Source organism: Elephantulus edwardii, unplaced genomic scaffold, assembly GCF_000299155.1.
Source record: "Elephantulus edwardii isolate Elephantulus edwardi_28Jun2011 unplaced genomic scaffold, EleEdw1.0 scaffold00042, whole genome shotgun sequence".
NCBI lineage: Eukaryota > Metazoa > Chordata > Mammalia > Macroscelidea > Macroscelididae > Elephantulus > Elephantulus edwardii.
Genome location: NW_006399792.1, coordinates 5,575,413 through 5,592,173, shown reverse-complemented (window position 1 = coordinate 5,592,173; position 16,761 = coordinate 5,575,413). Strand labels below are relative to the sequence as shown.

The following is a 16,761-nucleotide window of genomic DNA, read 5'->3' as shown; positions in this document are numbered from 1 at the left end:
ACTGATTTTTGTTGCTGAGTAGTCTTCAGTTGTATGAATTTAGTACAATTTACCCGTTTATATATTGGACATGGTTGTGCCTGGTTTGAAGGTGTTATGAATAAAGCTTCCATGAATATTCACACACAAGTATTTTCAAGGCCATATACAGACATTTCTCTTGAATAAAAACTCAAGGATGGAACTGTTTTCCAAAATACTTGGATCATTTTACATTCTTTCTGTCAACAGTGTGAAAGTACTAGTTACTCCATACTATTTTCAAGATATGTCTCACTTTTAAATTTTAGCCACCCAGTACATCTTTCTGACACAGCAAGTAATTGCAAACACCATGGCCTGGATCTGGAGCACCTTAGTCTCCAGACTGAGCAATACATAACTTAGCAACAGTACACGTGATTAGATAACTCATTGTGGTTTTAATTTGCATTTTCCTGACAACTTCTGAAAATTGGATAATGACTATGGATGACAGAAGAAGAAGAATCAACCTATGCCTTTGAATTGTGGTAATAGAGAAGAATATGGAATAGCCCATGGATGGCTAAAAGAACAAATAAGTATGTCTTGGAAAAAATATAGCCAGTGTATTCCTTGATAGGCAGGAATGGTGAGACTTTATCTCATGTATTTTAGGCCTGTTGTTGGGAGATGCTGATCTTTGGAAAAGTATATAATACTTAGAAAAGAGGAGGGTCAGTGAAAGAGAGAAAGACCCTTCAGGATATGGATTGATACAGTGGCTGCTGTATGTCAGAAATGATGAGGATGGCACATGATTGTTCCCAGGGTCACTAGGAGCCATATACAACTCAATTGCACCCAACAACAAACATGTTTTAATACCTTCATTCAACATATACAATGCCTCATAGCTTTGTTTGATCATTAAAATATTCTCTGACTTTCCCTATCCTCTAAATCACATGCTTGTTTTGGCTTTTCAACTTTGGCATCTTTGTAACTAACGTAAGTGTCCATATGTGAAAGATTAATTTCAGTAAATGAATATTGCTTTGAAATGTTATATTTAGGATTTCTCTTTTATTATTTGTTAGATTTAAACCAAGGAAACCTAGTTAGATTTATGGGTTTAGTGGTTTTCGTCTGTTTGATTTTGATGTGTATTTTTCTTTTAAAGTTGGCATTTTTCTAGGGTATATAAAACAGAACTCAGACATCTAAATAATTTAGATAAACTCATGATAGCCTTGTTGAGGTTGGGACAGGGAATGTGATGACACACTCCCAACCATTATTGCCATGTGGACTTTGAAGTGGTTAGTGTTTTGAAGAACATATTTTAAATTCTACTTCAAGGCTTTTTTTCCCCTTTGGAAGCTGATGCCTGAGGTTCCTCAAGGTTAATTGTCTTTTGTAACACTTTGAGCTGGAATTAGAGTCATAACTCTTCATTCACAGGCTCTCGCTCCTTCTGTCCTTCTGTCCTTCTGTGACATGGAGGACAGGTTGTTTCATGGAGCCACTTCCATTAGTCATTAACTCTGGTGCTATTTTTTTCTTCTACCTTTACAACACTCTGATTTATCAAAAGGAAAAAGAAAAAAGGTCATGTGTTTATTATTCCATCAGAGAAGTGTTGGTCAGATTGACATTTTCTTTAAAAATTTTATTTATTTTTAAAAGAAATTTCTGCTAGCTTATTTAAAATATTTAAATACATTGTTTTCAAGAAAAAAAATTCAATTTCCCTCATCCCCCTGACACAACAAATTGTACAACCCCATGATTAATGGCATTTTCTGAGTGGGTGATCTGCTCGGTCATTTATCTGTCAACATCTCTCTATTTCAGCTCTTTTGGAATCTTCTGACTTAATGTCACAGGAGAAAATTTGACATATCTGGTTCATTTGTGTGTGGTGTGGGGTCAGTTGAGTCACCTCCTGCTGCACACTTCCCCCTCCCCCCCCGCACTGTGTGTAAATCTTGATGTTATTAATGAACAATTAATGAGCTCTGATGGCCTAGTGAGTTAGGAGTTGTGCTGCCAACCCAAAGGCACAAGATTCAAATCCATAGCTCCTCCAAGGGAGGAAGATGGTCATTCTCCTCCCAGGCAGTTTATAGCTGTTGAAAACATTCTGGACGGTTAGCTTGATACAGTGACATATTTTAATAATTCTTAATAAAGATTATAGTTTATAAAACTAAACAAAGGTTTAGAGGGATTTGTAACAGAGCGAGTCCCCAAAAAGATCACCGAGCCAATTAGCCGAATTAACAAAGTTTATTTCGAGTTCAAACCCGGGCTCCCGTGTGCTGACACAGCAGCATCCACCCGAGAGCCCCGAATTAATGTCTGCCCCTCCTTTTATACCTCTGCTACTCCCCTGCCCAACTATACATGGCATGCATGATTGGCCATCCACAGTAGCTGGGGTATTTGTCCACCTTCAAATTGGCTAGCCATAGCTCAGGGTGACAGTTTGGAAACCTATTTGAATCTTATAGGTTACTTCAGATACAGGAATGCAGAAAATCCCTTGTGCCCTTAAGAAGAAGAAGAATAATTCCACTTTATGGCAGTTGATCAATCCGGGTGGGATTTACCACAGGTGGGGGTTGTTTGTTAAAAAACCACTCAAGTGGGTAGGGTAGGGTTAACTGTACTTTACCAGAAACCAGAGTTTCTGATAACTGGTCCTTTCAGGATTGATTGCTAAGTGAAAGTTTGGAAGTTCAACTCGACTCAGGCACCTCTAAAGTGTATGACTGTCCAGTAAATGTTGTAGAGGCCTGGCACTATACTTTGACATTATCAGTCACTGAAAACCCTAGAGAGCACAATTGTGTTGATACATATGTGATCAGCAGTGGCTGAAGTTGATTTGATAGCAGCTGGTTTAAAACAGAAGACTATCTCTTAAACCTGCTTTATGGGGATTGTCTTCTGAAGAACTAATGAAAATAATGAAAAGTAAATTGCTTACAAACATATAAGATACTCTACCAGTATAAGATGTTATTCTTGTTAGGATCATATGGGGAGGAATATAAGACCAAATGATAGAATTTATATGGAATTAATACTGTATTCTCTCAGTTCACAAGCAAAACTATATTTTTTAAGATGATGAGCATTCTCATTTACTTGTGGGTTTTTTTTTTTCTTTTTCGAAATCCGTTTGCTTACGAATTTCATATACATGGTATTTTACACTATTCTTCACACTGTGTTTAATACAATCATTCTGATGCATTGTATTTTATAAAATTATTCACCATTGGACCTTGCCCATCATTACCCTGTCTTTTTACCTGGATCCTTCCCATTCCTTTTCCCCTCTCCCTTCACCCACCCAAACCTTGTGCTGAGTGAACTAGCTCGGTCTTGTAAGGACAAATATCACTATTGTAAAAATAGAAAGATAACTAGTAAAACATTTATGGGAACCCAAGGGAGGAAGGGAGAGTGGGAATGGAGGAGTGAGGATGGATAAGGTTGAAGCCACAGGGTTGCAGAATGATATTTTATTCATAGCTTGTGATAAGTTCCTGATTTAGAAAAATTAGAATTGTTTTTGGGTCTTTTCTTTATATCTTTTGTTATCAAAGAGAAGCTTTCCACACAAGGAAGTAAAATAATAATTGGACATTTATGATTTTTTTTGATAATATAACTAATGTTTAACCTTTGGTCTTTTGATGCTGTGATAAGCATGGTTTGGTTTGGTTTGGCTTGTTTTCCAAAATGATTCTCTTTTCATTTTAGGAAACAGATATTGATGACAGATATGGAGATTTGGATTCCAGAACAGATTCCGATATTCCAGAAATCCCACCATCCACAGATAGGACGCCTGAAATTCTCAAGAAAGCCTTATCTGGCTTATCTTCAAGGTATGCATGGATGAAAAAATTAACATAGTTGGGAGACAAGATAAACTGTGAGATTGTCTTCCTCCATGTGATAAAGTTGACTTTTAATACATTCTGGAACTATGACAGTGATAAACTCTTTGAATACCTGAAATGTACTGCTCTCCATTACATGTTGTTACTAGCTCCCATTGACAACAGCTCATAGTGATCCTATGAACAACAGATGTGAACTTTGTCCTATCCTGAACCATCCTGACCAGCTCTCATCTGCTTTAGCCCATTGTTGCACTCACTGCGTTAAGCTATCTTGTTGAGAGTTTTCCTCCCTTTTGCTCACCCTCCATCTTTCCTAGCATGATCTTTTTCCAGGGACTGACCTCTTTCAAACCCTTTCTTTTAATCCTGAAGAACTTGTGAAGTATAAGAAAACCAAATTGGAAAGGCTTCCTAGCTAGTTAGATAAGGTGCTGAGAATCTTGCCTTGGTCTGTTCAACTCTGAATCTGGTGAGTGATATGTTTATGAGCCAGATTGTGTTTTCCGGTATTGGAACATCTAGTACAGAAAATTCCATATTCATATAACCTGTTTTTCAAATGTCAGACAGAAATACATAGTTTTTCTTTTGGATTGTGTAATCCTTTAACATTTCATATATTACCTTCTGTATTTGGCCTCTCTAAGATTCTTTTGGTGGTTTTTTTGTTTGTTTTTTGGGTTTTTTTATTAATTATTTTATTATTATTAATTTCAGTGAACATCTACAGAGATTTTGGAATTCCATTCATTCATTGTTGCGCTTTTCTCCCCACCCATTCACACCCACCCCCACCCCCAGTTCACTCCTCTCCTTGAAAAGCAAAAGAAAAACTCTTTTGGTGTTTTTAAAATTACATCAACTGCCATTGAGTTGATTCTGATTCATCATAATTCAGCCATTATTTTCTCACTTGCTTCATGTGCCATGTGAAAGGTGAGCACCTTTGAATAAAGAAAAGCTAAGAAGAGTGGATTCCTTTGAATTGTGTTGTTGATGAAGAGTACTGAATATCCCACACGTTTGTCTAAAGAAAAACAAATCTATTCTGAAGGAAGCACAACCGAAGTCCTCTTCAGAGACAAGGATGGTGAAACTTCATCTCACATGCTTTGAGCATGTTGTCAGAAAGTGCCAGTCATGCTGGGAAAGATAGAGGTTCGGGCTGAAGAGAGAAAGACCCTCAACACAATGAATCAACACAGTGACAGGTAACAGTGAGCTTGAGCGTGGCAGACCACATAGGATGTAGCAAACGTGCAAGGCAAACTAGAGCTGACCCATAGGATTTCCAGGACTGTAAATCTATACAGATATCATCTATCTCTCACCCATCTTTTTTTTTTTTTTATAAATGAAGAGACTGAAGCACAAAGATGTTACATGTCAAGGGTCATGTAAGTGATGAAGTGATAAGTGATAAAGGGATGTTCTGAACTTAGGCATCCCATCTTTAATGCCTGTGATCTTACCCTCTGCTGTTGCTGTTTAATAAACAGAGGGACATTCTCCTCCTGTGCACACAAGGATTGGAGGACTCATAAACAACCTGAGATAGGCAGATAACACAGCCTTGCTTGCTGAAAAATTGAGGAGGACTTGAAGCACTTGATGCAGAAGGTCAAGGACTGCAGCCTTCAATATGGATTGAAGCTCAACATCAAGAAAACAAAGATTGTCACCACTGGGCTGTTTGGCAGCATCATGATAGATGGTGAAGAGATTGACATTGTTAACAGCTTTAGTTTGCTTGGCTCCACAATCAACACTCTTGGCACCAACAGCCAGGAAATTAAAAGACAAATGGCATTGGGAAAGTCTGCTGTCAGAGACCTCTCCACAATACTGAAGAGCAACAGTGTCAGTCTGGACACTAAGGTGCTCCTGATCCAGGCAATGGTCTTTGTAATCACTTGCTATGCATCAGAGAACTGGACAGTGACTAGGGATGACAGAAAGAGAATTGATGCCTTAGAGCTATGGTGTTGGGGAATAGTATTGAATATACCATGGACTGCTAGGAGAACAAACAAGTTCATCCTTGAGAGGGTGAAACGAGCTGCTCCTTGGAGGCAAAGATTCTGAAGCTTCGTCTGACATACTTTTAATATGTTGCAAGGAGGGACCAGTCCTTGAGAGGGACATCATGCTTGGGAAGGTGGAGGGACAGCACAGGAGGGGAAGGCCCTCGATGAGATAGATTGATTCAGTGAGAATAAATGAGGGTAGGTGTTTCTGAGACAGTGAGACTGGGACAGGACAGAGCAGAGTTTAGGGCTGTTGTACATAGGGTCACTATGAGTCACAGGTGACTCAACAGCACATAACAACAACAACAATTTCATAAACATGGGATAATACATGGCTAGTTTCCATTCTTTTAAGAAAATTTTCTGAAAAGATTACCTGAATGTTTCAAAGTTCATGCATTATGCATGCTAACCTGGTTTTGGTTTGCTTTTCCCCCTCCCAAATACTAAAAATAGGATGCTTTGCAAAAACCTCAGAGTCTGGAAACAAAGAATTAAAAATACTGGTTATATAAGATATTTGCATGAATTGTATGGAAAAACCTCTATAATCCTCCTACGAAGACATAAATATTTAAAGTCTCTGAATGTTTATTCTCTAAAGCTTTTTTCCTCTTGTGCAAATATAACAAATGTGGAATTAAATCTTTTTTCTGTCTTGCTATTTCCATCTCATAGTATATTAAGAACTTATTCTTAAACATTCCCTAGGGACATTTTAAATGACTCCATAAATGTCCCTGTGTGCAATTGTAAGATTGCTTCTAAATTTTCACTATTGGAAACAACTACATTAAACATTCATCTTTTTAGCTTAATTGCTTTTGCAGCTATAATTATACCCTTGAGATGAAATCTTCAAAGTAAAGTTGCTTGGTAAAGGTTTATGCTAATTTTTTTAAGATTTTCATATAAATACCCCAAAATAACTGTTAAAACTGAGAGAAAGCCTGAAAGATCATAGTCATTTGACAACTTATCTATCCCAATCTGCTTCTTAACCTGTGTGTATGGTTCTTTGAAAATATTAATCAACCCATTAGTTCATCGTAGGAGAATCTTTTAATGAAGCTACTCTTTCTTTAACTGGACATCTTATTTATTGGTTCTCATGCAGGGATAATCCTTATCCTCTAAAGTTCTTAATCATACAAGAAGAGACATTTGGCTCATAAAATTGGGGAGGTCAGCAGCATCATAGAACATCCTCTTACAGCAAAGATTATCTAGCTCAAATATGTCATTTAAAACTGACAAAATTTATTGTACCAAGGTGATTCCAACTTATGGCAAGCACATATGCCATAAAGTAGAACTCTCATTCCATAGGGTCTTTAATAGGTGGCTTCATCTGCAGGAAACTGAGCTGCTAACCCCAAGGTGTCACCATAGGAGAAAGATGGGCAATATCCTCCTATGTGATTCATAACCTCTGAAAACCTGATCAGCTGTGAGTCTACTAGATGGCAGTGAGTTTTCATCTTAAAGAAGTACAACTCCTGGTCTGTCTTCTTTGAACCACCCAGGGACCTTAAAACCCTAGAAACAAATACGCATAGCCTGACTCATGCTCATACACTTTATAATGATTATCTTTCTTTGGGAGCCAGCCCTATTGTCTACTTCCTCCAATGGCTGCTTGGTGAACTTTTCTAAAACTCCTGTGACGTATAGTTCTTCAATTTCCTATTCTCAAAATATGCTTCCTGGTTCTAATTTTGATGTCTCAGGTGAACTCTGTCCAACAAACCCAAGTTCTTGATGACTTTTGTGGATTTTTTTTTGTGACTTGTCAATTTTATTGACCTTTTCAAAGAGCCAACTCCTAGTTTTGTTGATGGTTTAAATTGTTTTTCTGTTTTCTATTTCATTTCTTTTTGCTGTAATGTTTAGAATTTCAGTTTTTTTAGAGAGTGTCAGGTTTTCCTACTGTTCTTTTTCAATTTGTTGAAAATGTTGGGTTAGAGAGTCAATGGTCATTTTTCCTGCCTTTTGATGTGTTTGATTATTGCTATAAATTGACCTCTGAATACTGCTTTGGCTGTTTCCCAGAGGTTTTGATAAGTGATGTTTCAATTGTCATTTGTTTCAAGAAACTTTGTAATTTCATTTTTTATTTCTTCTAGTACTCATGTTCAAGCAAGGTGTTGTTCAGCTTCCAAATGTATGTTTTTTTCTCTTCTTTATCCTCTTGTTATTAATTTCTAATTTTGTAACATTGTGATCTGAGAGGATGCTTTCTATTATTTCTTTGTTTTTTAATTTATTGATGCTTGCCTTGTGACCTACCATTGATATATTCTGGTGAACATTCTATTCACATTGGAGAAAAAGGTGTACTGTTCTTTTTTTGGGTGCATTAACCTTTAAATATCTATGAGGTTGAGTTAGTTTACTGTGTGGTTTAATTCCTGAGCATCTTTGTTGAGTTTCTTTCTGGTAGTTCTATCTTTTCTTGAGAGTGGTGTATTTAAGTCTCCAACCACTATAGTAGTGTTGTCTATTTCCTTTTTGAGTTTTGTTAATGTTTGTTTTATATATTTTGCAGGTCTTTCATTTGGTTCATAGATATTTATTATTGTTATATCTTCTTGTTCTGTTGACTCCTTAATCATTATGTAGTGACCTTCCTTGTCCTTAATGATGGTTTTTGCACTGAAATCTATTTTATTATAAATTAATATTGCTACTCCTACTTTTCTCTGGTTGCCATATTCTTGGTATATTTTCCCCCCTACCCTTTTATTTTTAGTCTGTCTTTATTTTTCAGGTGCTTCTCTTGTAGACAACATTGATGGATTTTTTTTTAAATCCAATCTGCTACTCTTTTTCTCTTCAGTGGTGCATTTAACCCATTTGCATTCAGGTGTGATTATTGAGAAGCAAGGTTTCATTGTTATCATTTTGTTGAGTTCTTTTTGGTGGTGTTGCTAGTTTCTTTGGTCCATCCTGCTTTCTGTGACACCTCTGTAAAAAGGATGTCTCTCAGTGTTTATTGTAATACTAGTCTTGTTTTTACAAACTCCCTTATGTTCTGTTTTTCTGGGAATATCTTGATCTCTCCTTCATATTTGACAGATAGTTTTACTTGACACAGTATTCTTGGTTGACAGTTGTGTTCTTTGAATGTTTGATATATGCCTTTCCACAGTCTCCTTGCTCACATGGTTTCTGCTGAGAAACCAACACTTACTCTAATTTGCTTTCCCTTCTAGGTTACTCTTTGTTTCTCTCTCACTACCTTCAGAATTCTCTTCTTTGGTTCTGGCAAATTTACCTATGATATGTCTTTGTTTTTTTCTTTTGGGTTCTATTCATATGGTGTTCTCTCAGCTTCTTGAATATATATTATCTCGTTCTTCATTATGCCTGGGAAATTTTCTCCTAGTAATTCTTCCACAACTTTTCTGGTGCCTTTATTTGCTTCTTCCTGTTCTCAGATTCCAGTGATGTGCATGTCATTTCTCTTGATGGTGTCCCACTTTATTCTTAGATTTTCTTCTTTTTCCTTCCTTTTTTACTCTCCTTTTTGTTCTGGCAGATCAGTGGTGACAATTCTATCTTCTGTTTCACTGGTTCTGTGTTCCATCTCTTCAACCCTGTTCATGTGACCCTCCATAATATTTACAACATCTGAAACTTTGGTCCTCATATTTTGGATTGTGAATTCTTCTTTTTCCAGAGCCTCTAATGCTTTATTTGTTTTTTCTGCATTATTTTGGATTGCACTAAACTCCTCCTGGTTTTTGCTTGCAGTGTCCTGTAATTCTTCATATTTTTCTTTAACCCATTGAAAAGATTCAATCATTGTTCTTTTAAATTCTGTGTCAGAAAGTTTCATCAGACTGTATGGCTTCAGAAAATCCATTGATACTGTGTCATTTTTTGGATGATATCTTCTTTGGGCTTTTGTAGTGGCGTAGGTAACCTGCTTCCTACATGACATTGCTGTGGTAGAGTTTTTCTTGTCTGAGGTGATAGCAGGTTCTTGATCTGAAATCACCACTCCACAAGAGGGTGGGGCAGCTACCCTGCCTGGGTTTCTCTCAGTTCAATAGATAAAAGACCTGTGGAAGCAGCCACCTCTGTCAGGCAACTGCCACAGTTAGGGTAGCTCAAAGTGCTCTGGGCACTTTTTGATGGACTGGACTTGAGGAGACGTAAGGCAGAGCATGAAGACCTGATTATAAAACCAGCAAGCCTTGATTTTCCCTCAAGAAAGAGCTCCAGTTCTCACTTCCTTCTGATTGAACTCAAGGAGTCCCATATGATCCAGCCAAACAGCAGTAACACCCTCCCTTACAAAGTACCTCACACAAATTCCAGCGTTGCTTCTGGTATGCATTGGGAGCTGCATTCTAAGCATAGGCTAGTGGTGCCTGGACTGGAGCTCTACAGTAGTCTCAGTGATGGGACTGAGTTACGGGCTCACACTTACTCAGGGTCCAGCTTTCCTGCTCACCCCTCTGCATCGCTCCTCGGCATGTGCATCAGAACCTCCACAGTGTATGTGTGGTGTCAACAAGCTTCTAACCAGCACACATGTGGCATCAGCCAGCAGCTCCCCTGTGCATGTGTGGCATCAGCCAGCAGCTCCCTGGCACATGTGTGGCATCGGCAAGCAGCTCCCTGGTGCATGCATGGTGTCAGCAGCTCCCCGGCATGTGCCTGGCATCAGCAAGCAGCTCCCTGGTGCGTGTGTGGACCTATGATGCTGTGTGTTTAAGAAATAATTTTTAAACATCCTCCTAAATCTTTACAATGAGAAAAAGCAACTCTTAACAATTGTACTAGAAACATGACCATGACATATTGTATGCCATGTAACTTATTGGAACAATAAATGTCTTGAAGCAAGTTATTCATTTCAGACTTAAAAAGAGAAAAACAAACCCCACAAACCTAAATACCCACAAATCTTATTTCTATCTCATCATAGTCCTGGGGAGATAAGGAATGAAATTCTCCTCCACTGATTGATTCTAAGTTACTTTGTCCAAAGTACAAAACAGTCCACAGGATAGAGTGTTGGCATGATGATTTAGACTCACAACTAAGGCTTTCTGTCATGTGATCATTGTAGCATGATAAAGGAAACCTCTTAAAGCCCCAGCATCTTGTCTTCATTGCTCAGCTATCACTATGCTCTCCAGAAGGATTTCCATGTTTCTTTTGGTTTTTAAATGGAAAGGCCATTGTCTGTAGAACTTTCTTAAAATCATAAGCATTTATCCACCCACCTAATGGAATGCAGATTATCTTTGTAGAGAAGTTTTGAACCTGGTTAGTTCCTCCAACTCTGTGTATGTAGGGATTGGGGGGACATGACTTCCATGTCTGTCTACATAGACCCCTAACCACCTACATAGACCCCTAACTTCATGATTCATTTCCAGTCCTATGCTTAAAAATATTTTCTCTTTGATTAACATAATTCTTAGAAATCAGTACTCTATGAGTGAATATATTTTTATATTTTTTTTTAAAAAAATATGTGTTTGGTTGTTATATAGCAAAGTAAAATAGAAGATTCTTAAAATATAGTAGGGCAGGTTCATATGTCTAGCAACTGAATACTTAAAAAAGCACACACACACACACAAAAGAAAGTCTTCAAGAACAGAGTAAATATTAACTTTACCAATATTTACTTTATAGATGGAAAAACTGGTGGATTCGTGGAATTCTTACCCTAACTATGATTTCATTATTTTTCCTGATCATCTACATGGGATCCTTCATGCTGATGCTGCTTGTAAGTAGCTAACGAATTTTTAAAAGTGTGTCTTGCTTTGTTTTCTGGCATTTGTGTATGGTTGAAGTAATTTGAGCATGTTACCAAAAAAAATTAAGTAATTTGAGATTTAGTAGTTGATAGCAGCAAATTTAGGTCCTTTAAATGTATTCTGGTTTGTGGAATGATACAGGCTAATCCTGTTTTCAAAGCAGCCATTCAGATTGTTCAGCAGATACAGAATATACACACATCTACCATCAGAAACACACACATCTTCAACATACATAATTCTTGATGTCAGGGACGTCAGTCTAGTGGGAGAGACACAAGAGAAATCACATGGGTAAGTCTACAAGGAATAACTGGGAGAAGTTTTTAGAGTAGAACTTGTGTGGCGAGAACAATCACAAAAGGTATCTAGTCCAGTCTGGAGAAGATATCAACAAGGACTTCTGGAAGAGGTGGTGCCAAGACTAAGTCCTGAAAAAGATCCTAAGCATGGGAGGGCATTGTAAATGGGAACATCATGAAGAAGACGTGGAGCTAATGAGAGAATATGGTACATATGGACATGCCCACTGTGAGATTGGATAGACAAACAGAAGTCATTCATCAGACTTTTGTCATATATTGGAAGCCCAAGTACTGAAGCCAAATAAGTATTCTGAGCTTTTAATCCATTAATTTAACAAATATTCCCAGATGCCTGTTATGTACCTAGTACTACATTAGCTGCCTAGGACTACGTTAGCTCTGGTGTATGAAATGGGAATATAGAGAAAGATATGTCTGTTCCTGCTCTTACCAAGCTTGCTGCCCACACATTAAAGAATTTGTCAGACCATAATATCTTCAGTTGCTTCATATACATGTGATAGTTGTATAATTAATAAGGAAGACTGAAAATGAGTTAATGGTTTTGAATTGGGAAGTTGACAAAGAGTATTGATTGTAGCATGTACTGCCAAAAGAGTAAACATGTCTGTCTTGGAGGAAATGCAGGCAGAGTGCTACTTAGAGGCAAAGATGGTACATCTTTGTCTCACATCCATTTGGCAGCTTGTCAGCAGGGACCAGGCCTTGAAAAAACAGACATGTTGGGAGAGATAGCGGATCAACCAGGTGGTACATACAGTGACTGCAATACTGAGCTTGAGTACAGCAAAGATCGTGAGGGTCTGGTCAGATAGGGCAAGGCTTGATCTGTTTGCTGTGAGCTATGGTTGACTCCCTGACATCTAACAGCAACAATAATTGTAAGCTACAGTAAGTATGGGGAAAACGGTGGATTAAGATGCTGTGAGAGTGAAGAGGAAGCTGAGAGACTTTCCAGAAGTTTTCTGTTGATCATATGAGCTGTGAGCTAAAGATTTGAGTCAGTGAACTGAGCAGATGAGGCTCTAGGATATTATCACAGGCAAAGGATTCCTGCCTCTTTGTTTTTTTTTTAAACAAAAGCCCTGCTATCTAAAGATGCATGAAACAGTTGAAGCCAGACATGGTGAGAAGAAGAAAAACAATTATTCAACAAGGTTATCACTTACTCTACATTAAACACTATTTTAGCTGTGAAGAATGCAAGCATGTCCTTCAGGATATTTACTGAGGATAATAAATAGGGCATCTCGTTTATTATTACTATTTCTTACTCTTTCTGTCTCAGTTAATATAGCCTTTTCCTGTGAAGCAGCCTTGCTGTTTCCTGGTTTTTCTTGCCCCTGCATGTCTCCCTCTCTCCTGCCAGTCTAAGCTTATGAGCAATTTGACACAACTTTTTCATTTAATTTAGAAAAGACAAGACTTGGAAGTGAGATTAAACACAACTTAAAAACAAAAAATAACAATTCTTGAAAGCAACTCTTAGAAGTGTCACAAAACTTATTTCACTTTTCCTCATCTCATTAATTTTCCACTTCCTTGTGTATATCAAGGAAACAAAGATGAATAGGAAACTAATTTCTCTGGTTTGTTAATTTTTTGGCATTTGAAAGTGCTTTGCTTATATAACATGAATGACTAGAACCAAGCCAGTGAGAGGTTTGTCTGGAAGCCAGGCAATCAGATAGATGTCTGCTGGACATGGTTTGAGGAGAATCTCTGTTCACATTCTCTGTCTCTGAAACTACCGGAGGCTGAAATGATCACACCAGGACTTGGACATGTATGTAAATGTGTGCAGACCATTTTGACACAACCTTACTTACTGAAGATGAGAAAGACTTGAAGTGCTTGCTCAGAAAAACAAAAACTACGGCCTTCAATGTGGATTACATCTCAACATCAAGAAAACAAAAATTCTCACCATGGGATTAACAGGAAACATCATGATAGATGGATAAAAGATTAAAATTATCCATGATTTCATCTTACTTGAATCTACAATCAATATCATTGGTGCTAGAGGTCATGAGATCAGGAGACTTTGAGAAAGTATGAAGTCAAGGGCCTGTCCAAATTACTGAGGAGCAGTGATGTCAGTTTGTAGACTAAGGTGAACCTGATCAAGGCCTTGGTCTTTTAATTTATTTTATTTTTTAAAAAATTATTTTGTGTGTGTGTACTGTCAAATCTTACTGGTACAGTAGTTTGTCCCTCCTTCAGCAGAGCATCTGGTGGATTTGAACTGTGCCCTTTCTGGGACTGCAGTGCAGCTTCTTGCCAGTAGGCCACCACAGCTCCCTCGCCCTGGTCTTTTCAATCACTTGCTATATATCTGAGAGCTGGACAGTAAATAAAGATGACAGAAGAAAAATTGATGTTTTTGAGTTGTGGTGCTGGAGAAGAGTATTGAATATCCTATTAACTGCCAAAAGAACAAAGAGATATGTCTTGGGAAATGTGCAGCCAGATGCTCACTCCGGCAGCACATATACTAAAATTGGAATGATAACAGAGATTAGCATGGCCCCTGCACAAGGATGACATGTAAATTCATGAAGCATTCCATATTCTTAGATATGAAAGATTGGAAATAGAGTCATGTTCTGGCCAATGGTCTCAATAGCGAGCTCTATGAAGACCTGGAGCAACTGAAGAAGTTCCGTGCCCACAGAGGGCTGAGCCAGTTTCAGGGCCTTCAGGTTTGGGGCCAGCACACCAAGATCACCCCCTGTCAGGGCCATACTGTGGTTGTGTCCAAGAAGAAATAAGTCTATAGGCCTTGTCTATTAATAAATAGTTTATACTCCTTAAAAAAAAGTGCATTCAGAGTGTTCCTTGATGGCGAAGCTTCATCTCTCATGCTTTGGGCATGTTGTTAGGAGAGGCTATTCCTTGGAAAGGGATATACTTGGAAAGGTGGAGGGTCAGCAAAGGAAAGGAAGAATCCCAATGAAATGGCTTGACAGTGTCTTACAGCAATGGGCTCAAGTGTGTCATAAATAATGAGGATGGCACAGGGTAGGACAGGGTTCAGGGTTCAGATCTGTTGTTCATAGGATTGCTATGAATTGTACGTGACTAGGTGGCACCTAACAAGAACAACAACAACACTATGAGTGAGTGGGTATGAAGAAGAGATGGATGTTAGGCTGGAGAGCTTAATAAAGATTGTGGATAAAGGGACCCTTAAGTTGGACCTTGAATCTATCAGAGTAGAGCTCACTCGGCTTTAGCACCATCTTGTTCTAGACCTCTGAACCATGAGAGTCAAATGGAGAAAAAAGAATGGATGTACAAGCTAAAGCTTTGAGAGAGAGGAAAAAAAGTGAGGCAAAGGTCCAAGTAAGCATTAGCAGTTGCACCCACAGACACCACAACAGCAAGAGTGTAAAATGCCAGAGGCTGGGAATGCTGGTACAATTTTGACTGCATGTTCCTGTACAGAATGTCAGTCTCAATGGATCTAGAACCTCCATTACCATTAGATCACCATGAATACCTTGCCCCTTTCCAAACCAGCCCTTTTTGATCCATTGCCCTTGACCTGTGATGTTCTAGACTAACTCTTCTTAGTTGTGGCTGATTGTAGTATGCACAATAATTGATCTTTTCTGTTACACAAAAAAGGAAATCTGTCAGGGTAGAGGGAGCTCTGTGAATAAAGGTAGAAATGGCTCACTGGGTCAGAAGAAAGGCAGGAAATAGCATTTTCCTAGAGTATTGGGCCTTTGAACTTAGGAAAATAATTAGGAATCATGTACCAGAGGGCTTTGCCCTACTATGTTAAGAAGTTTGTATTTTATTTGGAAAGTGTTGGAAATATTGGAAACCATTTGAGTTATTACTCCTCTTTAGAAGATGTTTTTACTGAAGCTGGTTTGATGAGCTCCTTCATGAGCAGGTTGTTAAACTTTTTTTGTCCCCAAACTAAATAGTTTGGTGGGATAATTGGGCAAGAATTTATAGATGAAAACTATTTCTTAACCACTTTTTTCGTGACATAATTTGAAACACCTTAAAAGAGATTATTGCCTATTTGAATTCCGATTTTTTATTGTAAGAGGATCACAACATGCCTAAAGTAATAGAATTTGGGCGTTTGTATCTTTTTTTTTCTATGGAAGGAAAAATATGATTTTACCACAAATTGTTTGCTTTGGGAAATTTAATTGGTGAAGGAAATAAAAGTATTGAAAATTTAGTTAAATTTGAATTGTCATTGCTTTTATTTAAGCTTATTGTGTAAGTATGCACCTGTGGACTTGAATCCACCATCAACACCCATGGTAGCAATAGTCAAGACATCAAACACTGTCATGCATTGGCCAAGTCTGAGGCAAAAGATCTCTTCAGAATGTAAAGAAACACACTTAGAGGACTAAGATGTGTCTGACCCACACTGCAGTATTTTCAGTCACCTCATATGTATATGGAATAAGGAAGATTGAAAAAAGAATGAATGCCTTTGAATTATGATGTAGGAGAAGAATATTGATTATACCATGCATTACCAGAAGGGTGAACAAAAGTGATTTTGAGATCTCCAGTGCACCCAGACCAAACCATGTTGTTGTTGTGTGCCATAGATTGGGAACTGACTCATTGCTGACCCTCTGGTAGGTTTTCAGAGGCAGTTAAGTGCATCAGAGGACATTGCCCATCATTTTCCCGTGCAATAGCTTATAGATTTGAACCATATGCCTTCAGGGTGAATAAGGAAGTTTAAAGA

General features: G+C 38.0%; 1 protein-coding gene across 1 annotated transcript in view; it reads left to right on the top strand.

Moving 5' to 3' along the window:
- Positions 1-16,761, top strand: part of CDS1 (CDP-diacylglycerol synthase (phosphatidate cytidylyltransferase) 1) — a 101,340-nt gene that overhangs the window by 26,389 nt on the left and 58,190 nt on the right. Inside the window, exons 2-3 of the mRNA XM_006885256.1 lie at positions 3,739-3,866; positions 11,573-11,669. Coding sequence (XP_006885318.1) covers positions 3,739-3,866; positions 11,573-11,669 — 225 coding nt within the window. The remainder of the gene's footprint in view (positions 1-3,738; positions 3,867-11,572; positions 11,670-16,761) is intronic.